This window comes from Lepisma saccharinum, chromosome 7, assembly GCF_977018435.1.
Source record: "Lepisma saccharinum chromosome 7, izLepSacc3.1, whole genome shotgun sequence".
In the NCBI taxonomy this organism is placed as follows: Eukaryota; Metazoa; Arthropoda; class Insecta; order Zygentoma; family Lepismatidae; genus Lepisma; species Lepisma saccharinum.
The window spans coordinates 9,896,923-9,917,155 of NC_139235.1; the positions used below are offsets into that span (position 1 = coordinate 9,896,923).

The 20,233-nt window shown below is 37.6% G+C and overlaps 1 protein-coding gene across 1 annotated transcript in view; it reads right to left on the reverse strand.

Annotated features, from left to right (window-relative positions):
* Positions 1-20,233, reverse strand: part of Syn (synapsin) — a 76,769-nt gene that overhangs the window by 8,546 nt on the left and 47,990 nt on the right. The window contains exons 5-8 of the mRNA XM_083125737.1: positions 19,357-19,506; positions 6,428-6,563; positions 3,612-3,716; positions 328-533 (exon numbers count right to left, since the gene is read on the reverse strand). Coding sequence (XP_082981863.1) covers positions 328-533; positions 3,612-3,716; positions 6,428-6,563; positions 19,357-19,506 — 597 coding nt within the window. The remainder of the gene's footprint in view (positions 1-327; positions 534-3,611; positions 3,717-6,427; positions 6,564-19,356; positions 19,507-20,233) is intronic.

A 20,233-nucleotide genomic window follows, 5' to 3' on the forward strand; every position in this document is an offset into this window, starting at 1 on the left:
AGTCACGTACCAATCTGATAAGGTTCTGGGTGGAGTTACAGCTTGTTGAACTATGAAAGACAGTCACATACCAATCTGATAAGGTATTGGGTGGGGTTTACAGTCTGTTGAACTAAGAAGGAGAGTCACGTACCAATCTGACAAGGTACTGAGTGGGATTCACAGTGTGTTGAACTAGGAAACAGATTAAAGCATCAATCTGATAGGGGGTAGGGTGTACTTTTCATTCTGAGCTGTGAAACCACAAGAGAAAAGTTCATGGTGGTTAGGCACCTATTCACCTGTACAGACGCCGTTATGACACATGTTTACTTTTCGAATACTCACATGAAAGCCTTGTAGTTAGGCCCTATCTTCTGCACGTGGATGTCATACTTGCTCTCCACGTAGGGCTCCGTTGTGCAGTAGGTGCCGGCCACCGCCACCACGGACGCCATGTCCTGGAAGTCGTTGTTTGTGTCCACCTTCACCTTCCCCAGACCGCTGTGAGCGTGACCTATCTTGAACACAACGGGGAACCGCGCCGTGCTGAGCTGCAACACAAACACAATGAACAAACCTTCTAATGAGGGATCTAACATCTGAATCACGGTGAACATGTTTCAGGTACTGGACATACAAGACGTTATTAAAAATAATGCATAAGAGAAGATATTTCGAGAGTTTTGACAGACCTAATTCGTGTAAAAGACTAAACTTACATTTCAACCGCGGTAGCGTGATGAACAACGAGGACATAAAACTCAGAAGATTGAGTTAAATTCCGTGTCAATTTGAGCATTTATAATTTTCTACTTCTTTGGCAGGATATTCCGTGACCCAAACAGTGGTACAGTGGGATGCATTAATATTACCAAGCAACTTTTCCATCAACATTCCCCGCCACCTTTGTTTTAGCCAATGAGAGCTGCAAGAATTGGAACAAACCGCGAAACAAGCAGTTGACAACCTCTCCACCAGAGGACGTAAAAGTCCATTCCTTAAAAACACGTAGGATGCAAGGGAAAAATTGCCGAAAATAGTCCTGGACAAATTTGTTACCAATACTTGTGCTTCCCACTGTACCACCCAGAGCTGGTTGGTTTATTTTAGTTCGCTTTTCAGCCACCTTAGGCTAATCTCAAAAATGAGGATGAGTGATGATATGATGAAATTGATGAAGGAACACTCACAAAAAACACTCACGTCCAGGCGGGGATTAAAACTCGGGCCGTGGCGCTGTACTAACCATTCCACCACGGAGATCGGCATAAGAAATGTTTGACCTTTATATAATTACCAATCTATAAAGGCATGCATATTTCGCTTTTGACGAAAACACGAAGTGTGAAATAACACATTGTAATGTTAATTTTTCATGTTTTTAAAAGGTGCGAGGTGCATTTTCCTACCCTGTTTTGTCACGAAATAATGCGAAATGAACTGCAAAATGCGAAATAGACTCTTAAACACGAAATTTAAAGTTTATTTACCGACGCGACACTTTCTGAAGTCAGAATTATCCTGTGAGTTTTGCAATTCACGGAAAATTGATTATTTTGCTGTAAATATTTGAGAAGTAAAAATGGATCCCTTTGTACAAGAACAAACTTAATATTAAATTAACGACATAAATGTGCTATTAGAAGGGCTATGTTTATTTTGTGTAGTAAGCGCCGTTTTTAAATCACATTTTGGGTTATATTCACATTTTTAAAACCAAAATGTCAATTTATATACCGCTTTTTCACCGCTATAAGAGCGATTTTTTTTACCGCTTTTGAACCCGAAATTGACTCGGTTTTTATACCGAAATTTTCCTTTTTAGTTACCGAAGATATGTGCCTCTACCAATCAAGTATGTAGTATTAGAATGGCGTTTCATGCAGTTCAGAATCACTATTGAAATGTCCATGTACGAAAATACTCTTATCTCGTTAGTTGGGGGTAAGCAGATCGTTAGAAAAAGAAAAGCATTATCTTTGCACAAATTGGAAGACATTTTCAATATAGCTCACTAAAATGCAGTAACAAGTATGTTCTCGACGCGATTAGCCAAAACTGGCCGAAAAGCAACGCCATAGCCATGCGACCTAACCATACAAGTGAATTGGGGGCATATCCTTTCCAAGAGCAAGATCACCGAAGACAAACTTTTCTCAGAGAGAATCCAATAACAAAGTAATAAAGTTTGAAGATCTGGAACCAACCCAATTCGCAATTTCCCCCTTTCGCTCGTTCAGCGACCTCACAGAAAACGATACGGGGCAAAAACAAGCTCCCATGTTCTTATTTTGTCCTCTTTTTCAGTTTGTTCATGCACTTTGTTTTTATGGTTAAAGGATTCTCTCATGTCCTGTTTAAATATCCAGTAACTAAGCACCAAATGAACGCAATCTCTCTTTGGCATAAAATATACAGATTTAAATTAAGATTCGAACAATCAGAAAAGTAATAGCGAAAAACAGCCCATAAAGATAGATTAGCTGAACGAGAAAATATACATAAATAAGCCTAGAGGAAAATTGAAACTTCGAGCAAGAGCTTCTCTCTCTAAGAAAAGTGACATTGCCGTCTGTTATTCTCTTATAAGTTCCTTTCTTTAACTACCATCTGTTGGGGTTTATTTTCAGTAGAATACGGAAGTATTTTCTGTCTTTGCTTATTTCAGGATAATCAGAAACATCTCAATCTTAAGACCTTTAAGCAAAGCTAATCACAAAGTAATTCCCTCCCGTCCAAAGAGTTCCTACTTTCTAAAAATACTAGTATTTTAGTAGCACCAGTCAACATTCCAAAACAAAAAGTCTGATTCAGAAGTCAGTGTTGCCCGATGGAGAATTTATTTCGCAGTGCGGAAGTTCCGACAGGAATTAAGGAAAAGTTTTAAAATCATGCGAAACATGAGGATAGCAGGCCCATAGATTATGTCATATGAGTCAATATATGTCAATTCATCACATCAGCTCAGCTCTATTTAAATCTTATGTGACAAGTTTTCGTCAAAATACTGTGATTCTGTTATTGCAATTTTGTAATCCTTTCTTTTTCTGTTACCTCAAATCAGTTCTTCAGATACATAAAACGTTTATTGTATTTGCGGATTTACATTTCGTAAAATTAAGAGGAAAACTGAAGAAAGGTAGGTATAAATAGATTTATTATTTTGAATTTAAGCAGATCAATGTCATGTCACCACTTATATACACAAAATTAATTGGAAAAATGAAATTTTCACTGATTTCAATATAATTTAATCTACATAATTTCCGAAGGAAATTCATTTTTATTTATCAGTGGTGTTTAGATATACAGTGAAACCCCGATTTTAAGTTCACGAAATTTTCATTTTGCTGCTTATAAACTGAATCTTAATGACTCCAATTAAGTAACTTGTTATAAAAATTTTCTCGGTTTTTAGGTTAGGCCTATCACAAATTTAAGTTTATTCACATTGGTACATTGAAATATAAATAGTAATATCGAGGTTCACTGGACTTATTTTGTTAGCAATAACTAACAAAAATTATTAAAAGTTAAACTTATAAAATTATATCAAGTTAACACACACCCAAACACACACATAATATTACACTTCAAGATTCAATTCAGATAAACTTGTTGTCACTTACCATTTCTCGTGAGTTAGGGTAGTAGGTCTGCTCAATGAGAGGAAAGTTTTCCTTGCCCAGGCGTCGCTGTAAGTGCAGCATGTGAGCGAACACCCATGGCTTGTCCTGCAAGTAAACCAAATGAACTCATTTCAGAACAACAGCACATCACCCGGTACGAACTTTTCTTTGTCCTAAAAGTGATTCGCAAGGGATATTATGCTCACTGTGAACTTTATGCTACATAAACCCCATAGTTGTTATGCGTGGAGCGTAGAGAGCACCAAGACAGACAAATTCCTGCGCTAACATGTTAAGCCCTCGTTTGGACGATACGAGCATTCGACTATATGTATGGAACCACGCGACACAGGTGCCAGTGGTATTTATCTTTTTTTCTGCTTATTCATTTCTAACACAAATGCCCAATTACAGTGTTCTAAATTTTCTGCTTTGATACTTTGACGACAAAAAAACATGAAATTGCGGAAATATAAGCAGACATTTATATTTGTCATAACCATGGGACAAGTAAAACATCTCATAGATAAAGTAACTGTACAAAATAAGATACGTAGATGCTGAAACAATGAATTATAATAACAAGAAGATAATACAATCTATATTGAAAGTAAAGATATATTTTTTCAGGCTTCCGCGTATACAAATAATCTACACACATACAAAGCTTCAAAAATCACAATATACAACATATTTACAACTAATATTTAAGACCTACACCAGCACATGCAGTAAAAATTATAAGGAAATACTAATATAATGCAATATAAACTGCATAAAATAGGAAATAATGTAATGTAAACAAGTTCAAATTCGAGGACAGAGTATGTAACTAAACGTACAATGTAGAGACGTGTCTTAATTACATCCTGAACTACAGTGAATTAAACTTAAAATTACTTCTAAATATGTTGCAATGCTTGGATTGTTACTAGAGACAGAATTATATATGACATGCACATATAACATGCACATTCTCCCAGTAGGTACGGGTTTCGGGCACGCAAGTCCTTCCTTGTGTGGATTTGAAAGAAAAAAAGGCAATTCTTTGGCCTTAACATACAATGCGGAAATCTCAGGTGTAATATGGACAGACTGTTTTTATTTCACGAACCAGCTGCATCTAAATAAGCTAACATCAACAAAATTTATGTTTAATCAAAATAATGCCTGTAACAAACATTAATTCCATAACCAGTGGAGGTGCCTCTCCGATGGTGCCTTGTAACCAAGGGGTCCCGGGTTTGATACCCGGTGGAGGCACATAGTGGTTCGGATTCAACTTTATACTGTAGGTCCAGTCTCGATTGGCCTTAATGTGCATAAAGTGGACCTAAAACAGCAAATCAATCATAACCAGTGGCGGCACACAGTGGTTAGGATCCCACTTTAAACTGTAGGTCCAGTTTCGATTACACTTTCTGTGCATGAAGTGGACTTAAGAAGCAATCTCAATGCCAATACTCTTTAATTAAAATTTTAAAAGAAATGTTTCTTCTGTATGAGAAGGCAATACTGGAACATATTGATAAAGTGGTGATCTGACAGATGCACTATAACTCGTACGAGAGAGCCAAGAATAACACCCCTAATTAGAACGTAAATCTTAAGCAACTGGAAAAAGGAGTGTCCTTGCAGTTTCTAAACCAATGAAATTCCTCTGTGGCCTGTGAGACTCCATGTTACATTCAAGGCTCAACATGCAATTTCACAACCTTCCTCCCCTCGATCAATGGATGCGTGCTTGAATCCCCCCACTCCTGACGAGACCCTCTGCAGACAATTCTTGCGTAATTCAAACGCCTCCTTGTAAATCAAAGTCCTTCGCAGCTGCTTCAGATTCATTAAATAGGAACTAATGACGCTCCGAGTTCTAACGGGTAGGATTGTTGAAGCTACTTCCTCTTATGCTATCCTGTTCACTGGTAGCATCCCTCATAAATGTGGGAAGCCCCACACTACGTTTCATCTTTCTGTGGAACAAAAGTGCTTCACGCCGAAAAGAACTAATTTATTACAATTAACAAAACACGTTTATTAAACTCTCGGTAACCATAAACAAATTTTATGGTATCCTTTACTATAGTTGGTAATTTTGGTAAAATATATTGATAGCTCTAAGCAAATGTGCAAGATTCCTAGAAGAATTTGTTCTGGTGAACAATTGCTTTAAAAAGAATTTGGTTCTGGTAAACAATTACTTTAAAAAATAGGTACTGATGAACAATTCCTAACAAGAATTTGGTTCTGGTGAACAATTGCTAACAAGAATTTGGTTCTGGTGAACAATTACTAAAATAATTTCACCCTAATGAACAATTACTAAAATAATTTGGTTCTGGTGAACAATCACTTGCTTGTCGCCAATTTAAACAAATGTTTACCTGCCGGAAACTATTTTTTGGATATTCCAAACAAACATTTTTCTTTATGAAAGAATTCACACTTGCTAGGGAAAGATTCTCTCTGTGACATACTGTAGGATGTAAACTAATATTCTAGCATTAATAAACACGAAGGTTTATTGCCGAAGCAACATATGTATTCTACTCGTTTCCTGGGTAAGATTATTCCACCATTCAACCATCCTTACCAGTTTCCTCTAGAGGTCTCTTACCATCAAGTTTCCCAACAAGAAGCTGTGAACTTTCTTATCCTCTGTCATACATGGCCTGCCTACTGAAGTATTGTTGATTTAATTATTCTAATAATATCAGATATAATACAAATAATGTAGTGTTGTTCCATCACTTCTACGCCCAAATATATTTCATAAGGTATTTGTCCTGAGGACTTGAGACAGAAGGAATGCTCACCTGAAAGTTGTAGATGGCGTGAAGGGAGTTGATGCTAGGAACTCCTCCGAACTTGAAGCCAAGAAGCAGATTCTTGTTGTCTTCCCCAGCATCCCGAAGGTTCTGGCGGATCAGAACGAAATCTGGCCGGAAGGACCTGCAAGTAGAAAAGCAATGTTGCCTCGTAAATGATCACCCAGAGCAGCAGCGGTTCTCAAACTTCTTTTTCATTGTGCCCTTTAGTCGTAACTAAACGTCTAATGTACACCCACCATAGGTCTCCTCTGAATAGTGAGTTTTGGGGATTTTTTTGGCTGCCTAATCGATGAGGCGTTTTTGATATGTTGGAGGCATGTATCTGCAATAGATGATGGCTGTATGTGGAAAGATAGTAAACAAATAACCATTAGAAACCTACATTTATTTTTTTACTAGTTGATTACCCGGCATTGCCCGGGTATTTCTTTATCCCAATCTTCTATTATACAGGAAAATAATGAATTCTAACTATAGTGTAAAATGTAACTAATTTTATTTATATGTATTTAAATAATGAATTCTAACTATGATGTAAAATGTAACTAATTCTATTTACAGGTAAATATCATCGTGAATGTCACCAATTATCTTAGCGACTCCGAAAACTATGGATTCGACACTAATCTAGGTCATTTTTGACATTTTATTTTCACCCCCTCTCAACCCCCATGCCAATAGGTGACAAACTTGGAGTTGAAAGGCATTGGGAGTATCACAATTCATCTTAGCGACCCCGAAAACTATGCATTCCACACTAATATCGGTCGTTTTCGATTATTTTTACACGTCACCCCTTCCCATTCCCACCCCTAGGGGTGCCAGGGGTGTATTACCCTCACAGTATTTCTTTCCAGATTGTAAGTCATATGTGTACCAAGTTTGGTTGAAATTGCTGCAGGCGTTCGAGAGTTATGCCGGAACAAACATACATATATACATACATACATTTTTATATATATAGATTGTGTGACCCTACGTTTACCATCTTTATGATTAGTTACAAGAATAAAAATATGAAACATATGTATGCTAAGAAATATATTTAAAAAGAAACTATAATTTTCATCGATTTTTCCAGAGTTATTGAAAAAAGTTAAGAACAAAAATAAGTTTGTGATCAAACTGTCAAGCACAATTTTGGAGTTTTTGTTGTAAATCCTGAGAGTTTCTAGTGAGAAGGATGTGCCTGCAGAGCCTGACACAGTTTCTTGATGTCTGGTATTGCACTTGAAATTTTCAAGCGGAGATTTGGCTCCATATTTAGTCCATTATAGATTTCGAACGAGTATTTTGTTTGTTTAAAAAATATGAAACAAAGATAAGAGTGTCGGTGACAAAATTACCCTTATTTTCTGTTGAAGTTATGAAGTCTGAAACAATGAAGTCTGCTCTACACACCTGCAACAAAAATGTCGACATTTCTCCTCCGAGCTAATCGCGTACCCCTTTCAAGTCGTTCATGTACCCCTGGGGGTACGCGTACTACAGTTTTGTTCCTGTAATCAGATTTATTTGCTTTCAGTACAGGAATAGGTTTCAGATTAATACGGTCATTATACGTAAGTTTTGTAGTGCCTAATAGTATCTAAAAATGTTTCAAAACTGGAGCAAAATAACCTGTCGACTGCGAAAAGTTGTGAGTGTCCCTTATACAGTTTCATCATGCCATCACTCATCTTCATCTTCGCGGTTAGCCAAAGTGTCAGAAAAATGAAGCAAAACAAAGTATATCTACTAATCAATATGTAGTGCTCAAAAGAATTGTTGCATTGACTTTGGTTGCCAGGAAATGAGGTAGAAAGAAAAAAAACACAGTAAAGGCGAAGAATTTTATATTTAAACAGGAGGAAAAGTATACAGTAGCAGTGTTACAAAACGAACTAAGGCAACTGAGGTGCATAATGAGTGTCAGTAGTCTCAACGGCCATTGCCGATGCACTGGTTCCTAGTTTTCAAGAACCAATGAGCCTCCCAGAGCACTTATGCACCTCTCTACACGACGTGGCACGCTTCGAACCAGATTCATTGTAGCATCCTGAGGAGTACGGCCCATTACTGTATGGCGGCCGGTAAGCTATCGGAGCGTCTGTGGTGGGTTGGGACGATAACGATAGCTCTTCTCAGGAGTGTCGATGCATTTTTTGATGCAGTTGAGGTTGGTGTTGTTGTTTTATGTATACTTTATGCACTGAAAGGCTAATCGGGACTGGACCTACAGTTTAAAGTGGAAATTGGAACCACTATGTGTCTCCACTGGGTTTCGAACCTGGAACCCCTTGATTGCAAGGCGTCGACGCTACCACTGTGCTGTCGGGGATCACACAGTGTTTTCACAATATGCAACATTTCTTTTGAGTGTATATGGAACACACACTAAACGTAAGATAACTGATTTCTAGCGTGCTTTCAAAAACCGTAAAATCTTAACAGGTGAGGTTTCATAGTAATAAAATAAAATAAAATAAAATAAAAATATTCACGATTAAAATGAGGATTGAATCATTCCATAGCTTAGAGCAGAATAAATATCCGGATATGCTTGTCTCTCCGGGATAATCAATAATGAACAACATGTGACAGACCGAAATAACTCGAGCTTCGTTCACGCAACATTAATCTCTTGATGTTATGCAACCAGTGCAACAGTACAATCATTGTGGTTGCATAAACGTAAGGATAATCTTCATTCGTGGAAAACTCAACGTGGAAAAACAGACAAGTGGTGTCTGTGGTAGAAATCTATTGCTTTCCATATTTCTCAAAGAAATATGTCCTTCCATTCTTTTATGTTTTTTGGTCATTTCTTCTTGTTTTCTTCAGTTTCACCATCACTTCTTATAACAACGTCAGCCATGATATCTGGATAACCTCAACTGTCGGTAGGATTCCTCCTATTGGCGAAGAGGTAAAAGAAGCACCTATCATATCACGCGTAAGACTTCGGTTTGGGCCAAAGTGGAATATGCTTTTTTACCATGATTAAAATGACGAATCGCTTTCTACTCAGATCTTGTATACTCATTCATGAAAAGACTACTTAAAGCTATTTCTTTTTTATGATCAGAGATGGCGTGGCCTATCGGATATCACCATTATCTCATTTTCTGCTCTGGGGTGGGATATGCCCCTTTTCCAGCAGCCCTCTAAATTGAAACAGATAAAAACTGATTTTTAGTTAAAACTTCAATGTTGTTTTATTTCTAATATAGAACACATGTAGGCACACATACTTTCGGCTCGGAATGAAAATCTAATGTCTAAGAAACAAAAGTAGCGCCATATTGTTTTGTAATCGCAAATTACAACGCTGAGGTCCATGTGACATATACCATAGATTTATTTCCAGCTTGCCTCGTGCTCGCGTCAACGAAGAAGTTCAACATTAAAATTATTATATATCATCGTTTATAGAATCTAACTTGGCTGTAGGCCCAGCTGACAGAGCCTCGTTAGCATGCAAAAATGCAGTTTCCAAGGTGAAGGGATGTTGATACGCGAGACGATTTTATGTCAACGTTAAAGTTATTTGAAAAACGTATTAGTTTTCGGTAATGAGGCCCAATGATATAGTGGAATGGCGAATAAGAAGGAATTGATTTTATTTTTCCTCTTGTGGCAATTGGCAAAACGCGAAGATGAGAATGAATGGTGATAGAATGAAATGGATGGAAGGACAATCAGAAACACATGCGGACAGAGCACACGTTTCTCAGAGGATAATTGTAGGTGTGAGTCCAGACGTCAGAGCCTCGTTAGTCTGCAATACTCAGTCCAGGGTGCACTATGTGAAAGATAAATTGAAATTTTGGGGCATTCACAGTGCACCCCTTACACCGGAATAAGAAGGATTTTATTGATTGATTTGGTTTGTTTTACTTAGCATTTCTGACATTTCTGTTCGATACCAGGTGGAGGCACATATCTGTTCAGATCCCACTTTAAACTGTAGGTCCAGTCCAGATTAACCTATCTGTGCATAGCAGGAGCATATAGCTAGGCTATCTGCGAAGCCTGAGACCTAGAAAGTAAAATACTGAAGAGAAACATCTTAGAAACTGTGTGAATTAAGCTGATTTAAGAAAGAACATAATGGCGATTCTGAAGTTGGCAACCTGAATTCTTGGGAGTTGACAACCTGAATTCTTAGGAGTTGGCAACCTGAATTCTTAGGAGTTGGCAACCTGAATTCTTAGGAGTTGGCAACCTGAATTCTTAGGAGTTGGCAACCTGAATTCTTAGGAGTTGGCACCTTGAATTCCTAGGAGTTATCAACTTGAATTATTAGGAGTTGACAACCTGAATTATTAGGAGTTGACAACCTGAATTCTTAGGAGTTGACAACCTGAATTATTAGGAGTTGGCAACCTGAATTATTAGAAGTTGGCAACATATTTTTTTTAAGTTTGTAACCTGACAACCGTTGGATGACAACGTGGCTTCCTTGAACACGTCAAGAATAAGTCTAGTCTTCTTCCTTCCTCCATAGCCAAGGACCAGGTGTCATAGACTCAGCATACTCCACTGGTGCATAGAGTGGACAAAAAACAACTCAACTTGTGCTAAGGCAACTTGAGAAGCGTATTGTTCCTCATTCTCATCTCAATCATGTTGTTCCAGATCAACAAGCATCCATATTGTTGATCATCCCACAGGATCATGACTCCCCAGTCCCGAGATTCTGGAGCGAAATAACTTTCCCTGGCCAATCGCATCGCGTCGCGATAACAAGCGGAGCAACAGCTGCAGGGACCATCGCCGCAATTGGATTTTCCACTTCATCGAGCGGAGGAAGAATCAGTCTGGGTAAATAATGGGAGTGGGCGGTCGCAGAACGATCTCTCAACCAGCAACCTCGAGGGCAGGCTCCGTCCGTCAGAAAGCAGGGCTCACGAAGACGACCACTCGAAGCAAATGCCGTTCATCTTGTCTCGCAGAGATATTCTGCATACAGTCAGGCTACTGAAGCGACAGCGCTAACCACTCCTCCACAAAAGCTTGTTTTTGATATAGTCCTGTCCTCTGGCCTCCACAAAGTCCAGATACCAGTGCGTTACCAGTAAGACACATTCTTCTTTATTCGTTTCGTATTTACTAATCTCTAAACTTCTTACTAACCCTTTACAAATTCATGGTAATGAAGAACTTTTAATAGTTATAAATAGGGAAAGGATTTTAAGGTGAGGCATCTTTCCAAAAATATAGTTGTTTTTATACCGATCATTTGAGATGTGTATTTTAGGACATGAAATCAAGTAAAACGAACATACTTTGTTGTACCTTTTTATGAGATTAGCATATTTATTTCCTTTTTACCCTCTCTTTTATGGTTCACCACCCATTTCCTTCCTTTTCTTTCATGTTTTCTTAAAAAATTGGACAGAAAAATAAACTATTTTCACTCTTCTTGAGCAGCTACATAAGATCCCATTTTGGTCTCATTTTGTAGAGGAGAACGAGAGCTATAGAATGGTTTAATACAATCATTGCAGCCCCAAAAGTTCCCAAGATAATGTAGCCAAACCCTCGAGAGAATACACAAACTTCAACAAAACCTATTCGACAGAACCAGTTCTCTATGCGGTCCGCGCGCATTACACATAGAGATGGCGCAGAAAAGGGAGAATCGAATAAAGGCATTTTACCAGCACATTTTTTGAAGCATTTTCAGAACCTTTTTATCCCTTTCCCGACCATAATTTTGCACCTTAAAATCCTTTCCCTAGAAGAACTTTTAATAGCTGTAAATTAACAGCTAAAAGCTTATAAACTTCCTGCCACATCCAATTAGTAACTTCCTTTTACTAACTTGTTCTCTAACTTTAAGCTCTGAAGATTAATACTTGTAAACCTAACTCTTTCTAGTTTTAGCCTCGGTTGCACTGTAGCCAAGACTAAATGCAACTATTTCTATCCTTACATACGCTTTTTTATGTAAGCCAATGATTATTCTGGTCCTTATTCTGATATGATATTAAATCATACCATCATGTGAAAAAAATGAAATTACAAATGAAGGATAAAGAACAAAGATAAACGAGGGAATCCGATAAATATTTTGCGTAACTGACGTTCCGGCGTAATTTATTATTATTATTTTAGCCAGTTTTTTTGTTACGTCTCCAGTTGAGTACGCGATTCTAGGTAGCAAGCCTAGATACCGCGTGGAGCGTGAGCGGGAAGATTACCGATAGGTTCGGAGTTGAGATGACGTCACCGGCTCGATTGTTCATTGGTGTTTTCGGGAGTTATGACTCGCACCCAAGCTGCAAATGCATAACAGCCAGAGTTGTTACGGAAGTAATATCACTCTAGTTATAACATTGTGGGGTCCTTATTTACTTATTCATATTCAGTGTGGTATTTGAAAAAAAAATATTTCGGTATATTATATAAATTATATAGCCTATAGAGTTGTCAAACATTAGCAGTCAAAGAAGGGAATTACCCTTCACGCCCCTTCAAATACCATCCTGTTTATACTCATAATATCCTTGTGTAGAACAGTTAAAGAGCCTTGATACAGCAGTTCATACGTATACACTATGGGCTAAAACGGACTTAATTTTTATACCATTTAAAAAATTTCAGTCGAGGAGCCTATCTATATCTCTATGCTGACTTTAGCCATCACCCCTATTTAGAAACCAAATTGAATTGATAAGAGAATTGAATTTATCTTTAAAATGTTACTTAAGGTAACTTTCTAACTGTAGTAAATAGTATTTCAAGGTTCAGATCATCTAAAATGTAAACAAAATTATTTAACAAAATTCACACTTTCATCTCCCAGTTATTCTCATAAAATGAACTGTTTATTTTTTAAATAGCCTTATTAATTTATTATGAAAGCTTACGTTATTTGGAATATTTTTGTGGAATTCAGACGTTGATAAGTGCCACAATTCCAGAGATATACCAAATTAAAAAAAATATATCCAATATGGCGGACTCTTTTCAAAATGGCGACCGTCAGCACGCAGGTAGCGATTAGTTCCTCGACTAAAATTGCTTAAATGGTATATTGTATAACAATTGATCCTACAATGTCTATTGCTTTCATCAAAAGTTGTAGCAATTTGTCAGTTATTAGGGACCTAGCCACATGACTAAATTGTAATTGGATATATTTCAACATATTTAATTTTTATTATATCAATGATTAATGGACTAAAAAAATAATCGTTTCTAACCAAAAGAGATAGGAAATCTAAAGACACATGAAGTATTTTTCTTTGAAGATAGTCTTAAGTGCGCTTTATGCTTAGATAGGTAGATTGGGACTGTATCTACAGTTTAAAGTTATATCCGAACCTTTATGTCATTCGCCTGAGTATCGAAGCCGGGACCCCTTGATTACACGGCTACAGCGTTAGCCATTATGTTATCTAGTTTTCAGCTATAAATATAGTTTAATAAAGCTTGTCAAGCACTAATATCTTGGTAGTGTAATATACCTAAATTATGACTAAGATTTGGATTTTAATGACCTAAAAACTTCTGTAATATGCATGCATTTATGCCCTTAAAATTAGCAAAATATGACCTTAAAAACTGAAAATATGACGAATAGGATATATGTAAAATTTAAAATGACCAACATTTAAAAAATATATGAAACACAATTTACAAATTAAAATTCGGCCATCAATACTGAAAACCGTTTCACCGAACTCTCTTACAAAACTCTTTAATTTCACACTCTCTGGGCACTTCACTTTCGGCATCTTGAAATTATAACAACGTACGCGTTACCTGCAAAATTCGTTCCCCTACTTTCTGGAGCAAAGATGGTCTCTGGATGCACTGCGAACTGGAAGCTTCAAACTCTAAACGACACTTCCAATGCTGTCTGGTTGCCGTGTATAGAAGGGAAGGGGAGGGGCAGAATAGCTAACGATAAGGAATTAACAATAGCCTAACAATCTTTAAGCCGGAAGCGGACAACGAAAAGAACGATTGAAAAACAATTTCACTGTTTGTTTTTTAAAGCACGTCCAGGAAAAATACACCGCTGGTTATTTTCCAACCAAGGTATAAAACAAACTGAAAAAAAAATCCGCCGGTTAGATAAGTTTGCGGAACAAGCCAGGAATTTCTTTATAAACACTGGAAGTACTGTGTGTTGAACATGAAAATATGCTTCTATTCCACACTTTTGGTCATAATATGCCCTAAACCGAAAATATAGTAGACATATGCATTTATATGACCAATTATAACACCATTAAGCCTTGTATCCATGATATGAAAAACTAAATATGCTGACCAAGGCAGTAATTTATTTTATTAAAAACATAAACTACTAAACGTAACGTTTCAAGCTTCTAGCAAGGTCTTCTTCAGACTCTATATCAAGTAGCTACAAATGTAATAAGATACAAAAACAGGGCATTATATATACACAAACATTACTCCCCTCCAGACTATTAGAGAGTTGTACTGGAACTTTCTAGCAGGTGGCTTTCCCTTGTCAACTGTACTTTCACCTAAAAGGCTAAACATATTTAGAAGAAAAGGAGAGAAGGAAGAAAAATGAAGGAAAAAGAGCGTGAGATAAAAAGTCGAACCACATTCTATATGGAAGTAAATATATTTAGCCTTTTAGGTAAAAGTACAGTTGACAAGGGAAAGCCACCTGCTAGAAAGTTCCAGAACAAATTTCTAATAGTCTGGAGGGAGTAGTGTTTGTGTATATATAATGCCCCGTTTTTGTATCTTGTTACATTTGTACTTGGTACAGAGTCCAAAGAAGACCTTCCTAGAAGGTTGAAACGTTACGTTTAGTTTATGTTTTTAATAAAATAAATTACTGCCTTGGTCAGCATATTTAGTTTTTTATATGACCAATAAAACAGTGTTTTTGATTTCAAAACACCAAGAAACGTGCTTAAACTAACCTAACAAACAGAAAACCAGCTCCTTGGAAAATATGATATGTCATAAAAATCCGAGCACTAATTATGAGCGTTGTGATTTTGAGTGTACAATACAATATGCATGAATACAACACACACACACACACATTCCATAGAGGCGCTTCCTAGCCCAGTATCCCTGGAGGTAAAAAGCATTCAACAACAATGTACCATTGTTAAGCGATGTAATCATCGTTACGGAACATGTCATCATGGTAATAGCTCCCTGAAAGCTCTTGGAGAGAAGGAAGTCGATTAATCAATAAACACACGGAGGGAGGGCGGTGAAAAATTTCCTACGCACTTCTCATGCCTCTCTTTTCGGATAGCAGCAGGCTTTGAGAAACAGTTTTTGCAGGTACGCGACAGGGATAATGAGAATACTTGCGTTGCAAGGCAGCGTCGATCTGACAATGCTCCAAGTAACGTACATTCTGAGCAAGCTTGTACCTTTTCACCTTCGGGTAATTCAATGTCAAATCAACCAAGAAAAAATAAATTTTGGAATTTGATATCATGGATTTGACTAATTTTTGGTATACATGTTTTTTATCTGAAATATAGAAAATATTTATTTTTTATTTTTCATGTTGCCGGTTTTTGAGTTATTGAATTTTGAAAACTGACTCAAAACCGCTCACTGTTGAAACTTTAAATACAATTTGCAAGACACCTGTTTCAACTACAGGGCTGGGCCTAGTCTAATTTTAAAGCTTATGAACAGGGCGTTCATTTGATATACAACATGTTTGTTTTTTGAGAAAAACAAATTTTAAAAGGATTTTAAAATTTGTCACGTGCCACTTCCGACGACACAATGAAAATCACAAGGAAGAAATGTTCCCGAAAGCGACGATAGATGGCAGCACGCCATATAAAGAAGAGCAGAGCGGAGAAGAGCGATTATATATATTATAGTAAATGAAAAATATATAAAGGAAGAATATAAAAATTATAGAATGAGTGAATAAAATGTTGTATATAGCAAATTAAGATAATTAAGAACATGCTCATATATGAAACAATTAGGAAAGTTATTAAGTGAGCAAATGAATTCAGAAATGTAGCTCTTTTATTTCTCTGGCGAGGAGAACGTCGCCATGTTTTGGTTGCTTGTCTCCGGTGGCGCTGTTGTCAAATTAGACGCCCCGAAGCACTTTACGGTTGTGCTCTTTATTAGTCGCACTGGGCCATCGGCAGCGCTTGTTATTAGCGATCCTGGTTATTTCCCTTGGTTGTTGTTTTAGGAGGAGGCGCTATTGTCAGATTAGACGCTTCTAAAAATCCTCTATAGCTTTGGTTCAATTCTCTACAAGAAATGCAGCATAATGATTTGTCTATATTATTGAGAAGAGATGTGGTAAAGAGAATATTTGCGATAAATGAGAGAAATAAGACTTTTTCCAGTGGCAAAGAAGAATAGAAGAAATAAGAATTTGCTGTGGAAAGAATAAATGGAAAAATTTATCGAGAATATAAGAATATCTCATCGGAATATAGAAGATAATAAGAATTGCTGCTGAAAGAATAAATAGGAATTGATATGAATAGAGGAAATAAGAAACAGCGATGAATAAAAGGGGATGACTATTTTTTGTAAATAAAAGAAAGAGATTGTCATAAAAGGTAGAAGAAAGAAAAAGAAGATTATCCTTTTACCAAAGAAAAGAAGTGGAAATTGAAGAAAGAAGAAGCCATTCATATATTTTATCATAGAAGAAATTGACGAAAGAAGAAGAAGCCTTTATTTCCTATAGAAGAAATTGATGAAAGAAGAACGAGCCTTTCCATATTTTATAATAGAAAAATTGATGAAAGAAGAAGAAGCCTTCCTATTACCATAGAGGAGATTGATAAAAGAAGAAGAAGCCTTTTTCCAAATTAGAAGGAAGAATAGTAGAAGAAGAATTTTCCCCAAAATTGTGAGAAGAAAGGAAGAAGAAGATTTCCTATCGATTATACCTATATTTATTATATATTTCAATGTATATACAAGCTTCGCTATATATTTTCTCTGTAATGTGTATAGTTTTCAGAATATGTTGTAGATCCGCATTTAACTATATCCTCTTGGCTATAAACGCTTTCTTATTTGGAATTCTCGAATAAAGAATCTATCCCCCTGAGATTAAGATATCTGTAGCCGTGGTAAAGAACATTTAAGTACGTACCCCCAAAGGGCGTAGCATAGTGACGCCCATAACGTGGAGCCTTACCTTACCCACGAATGAGATGTAGCAAATTTGATTTGACAATTTCCAAAATTTCGTGGCCGCGGTGGCTCAGTCGGTAATGCGTCTGACTACCATGCTAAAGGTCCCGGGTTCGATCCCCGGCCGGTTCAAATCCGGGAAATTTTCTAACGGTGGAAGCGGCCCCGGCGCCCACCCAGCGTCGAATAACATGGGTACCTGGGGGAAACCCTGGGGGGTAAAGGCGGTCAGGGGCGTGATGCTGATCACATCAACCCAATCACGACCGGATCAAGAAAGTGTGGGGCGTTACCCCCACACCCCCTATACGCCTTCATGGCGTGGTGCTATGCACAGGGGAACACTTTACCTTTAATTTCCAAAAAACGAAATTTTCAAAAAATTTCAAATTTTTTTTCACATATTGGTACACATCTACTGAAGGTTCAGTCAAAATTTCAAGGTACTATCTCTTTGGTATCATATGAAAAGTAAATTCCTTTCAAGACCATGCGATGATTTAAGTTATGTGTGTTGCCTAACTCTACAGGTAAGAATGAGATGTAGAGAGTGAGAGAATCACAAGAAAGACACAAAGAAAGAAAGAGACAGAAAATAAGAGAGTGGATGACAGAGATGGGGAGATATCGACAAAGGGATAGAGAGAGAGAGAGGGAGAAAGAAATAGAGAGAGAAGGGAAATACATGCAGAGATAGATAGATAGATAGAGAGAGAGAGAGAGAGAGAGGGAGGAGACATGGAGAATGGAAGAGGAATAAACGGAAGGAGAGAAAAACGGAGAAAGAGAGACAGATGGAGAAAGAGATAAAAGTAGAGAGGTGGAGAAAAAGGGAGATAAAAACACGAAGAGAAAGATGAAGAGAGAGAGAGAGAGAGAGAGAGAGAGAGATAAAGATAGAGAGAGAAAGACAGAGAGAGAGAGGGAGACAGAGAGAGAGAGAGAAAGACAGAGAGAGAGAGAGAGAGAGAGAGAGAGAGAGAGGGAGGGAGGAGACAGGGAGAATGGAAGAGGAATAAACGGAAAGAGAGAAAAACGGAGAAAGAGATAAAAGTAGAGGTGGAGAAAAAGGGAGATAAAGACACGAAGAGAAAAATGAAGAGAGAGAGAGAGATAAAGATAGAAAGATAGAGAGAGAAAGACAGAGAGAGAGAGAGAGAGAGAGATGAATGCCTGGGTACCTTACACATACTAACGCTTTTCCTAGTGCACCTAAAATACAAGATCAATGTTCACTATTTTGTATCTTGATGAACTATATTTTTTCAATTTGACTGTTCAATTGGAGGGGTACTTATTGAGTTACTTTAAGCCTGTCTCATTAACATCACTCAGAGCGAAGTCGCTTGCGTTGAAGCTGGGATACTTGGCACAGAGCCTTAATTGCATACTTTCTTTGAGTTTCCTCCTGGAAATATGCCGACATGTTTCGTCTCCTGCATTAATTTCTCGCGGGACGGCGTCTCCCGTGGCAACAGTTGATGAATTTCCTCCGAGAAGTAAGTCCGTTGATTGCTTCCGGCTTTCATTCTGGCCATGGAGACTATCTCTGAGGGGCGGCGTCACCGGGTGAGGGAAGGTGGGAGCAGGCCCGCGGTAAAATATCTTAGCTCACCCACTTACCCAGCAAAACTTTTGTAGTGAACAACACACACTCTCATATGGTATAAAGGGTAGAGAGGGAGATAATGTTCTTGTATTGGTAGAGCAGTATCAACATTTTTAGCTCTACACTCCCTCACCTTGTACCATGCTGACATCTGTTGGGAAATTCTTGTACTCACCGAACAACTTTCGTCCCGTTCCTGTAGACCGCCATGCTGACAGTGGTCCCCGCCTCGGCGCTGGCTGTGAGCGACAGTTCTTTGAACTCTGCCTGCTCCACTCTGATGTCATAGTCCCCGTGCAGCCTCTTCCCTCTGAAGTATTTGGACCTGGTCATGAAAGAGAGATTATATTTACGATTACATTTCTACCAGTGTTTGGAAGCAACTAGTTACCTGTAATTGAGCTTCCAAGATAATCCTTTCACCTTAGCATTCAGAGAAGACACATCAATGTAAACAGAGTTGCCTGCCTGTAACTACGTTACAAGTAACAGTTCCTTTCAAAAGTAAGTAGTTGAAACAATAATAGAGTTACTTGTTTACAATTGAATTAACATTATCAGCATTTACATTCCGACACTTAAATTGTTAACTAAAAATTTGCAACGTGGTGGAAGAGCTAAATGTGGCAACTCTGTTTCCAACTACGTGTATTCTCTGGATGTTAAGGTTAAAGTATTTTAATGGAATCGCCTAAGACAAGGAAGCTAGGCTCCATTGCATGTTAAATTTCGAACATCCACACCTTATTGAAATTCGTTATTTGTAATTGCGCGTGAAGACTTCAGTGTTTCAAATGGATTATTACATTCATTTGGAACATGGTGTCGAGTTAGAAATAAGTCATTGTATAAGGAAGGGATCTTACAGACCTTGGAATGGAGGAGAAAGAAATAGGTGCAGGTGGAATTGATGCCACTACATGGAAAATTCAGTGGCCGGCATATATATATTAAGTATTATGAACCAGAAGCATAAACGAAATACATGTAAGTCTTCATATATTTATTATTTATCAGTAGCTGTAACTAAGTTACTTTTGAAAATGAGTAGA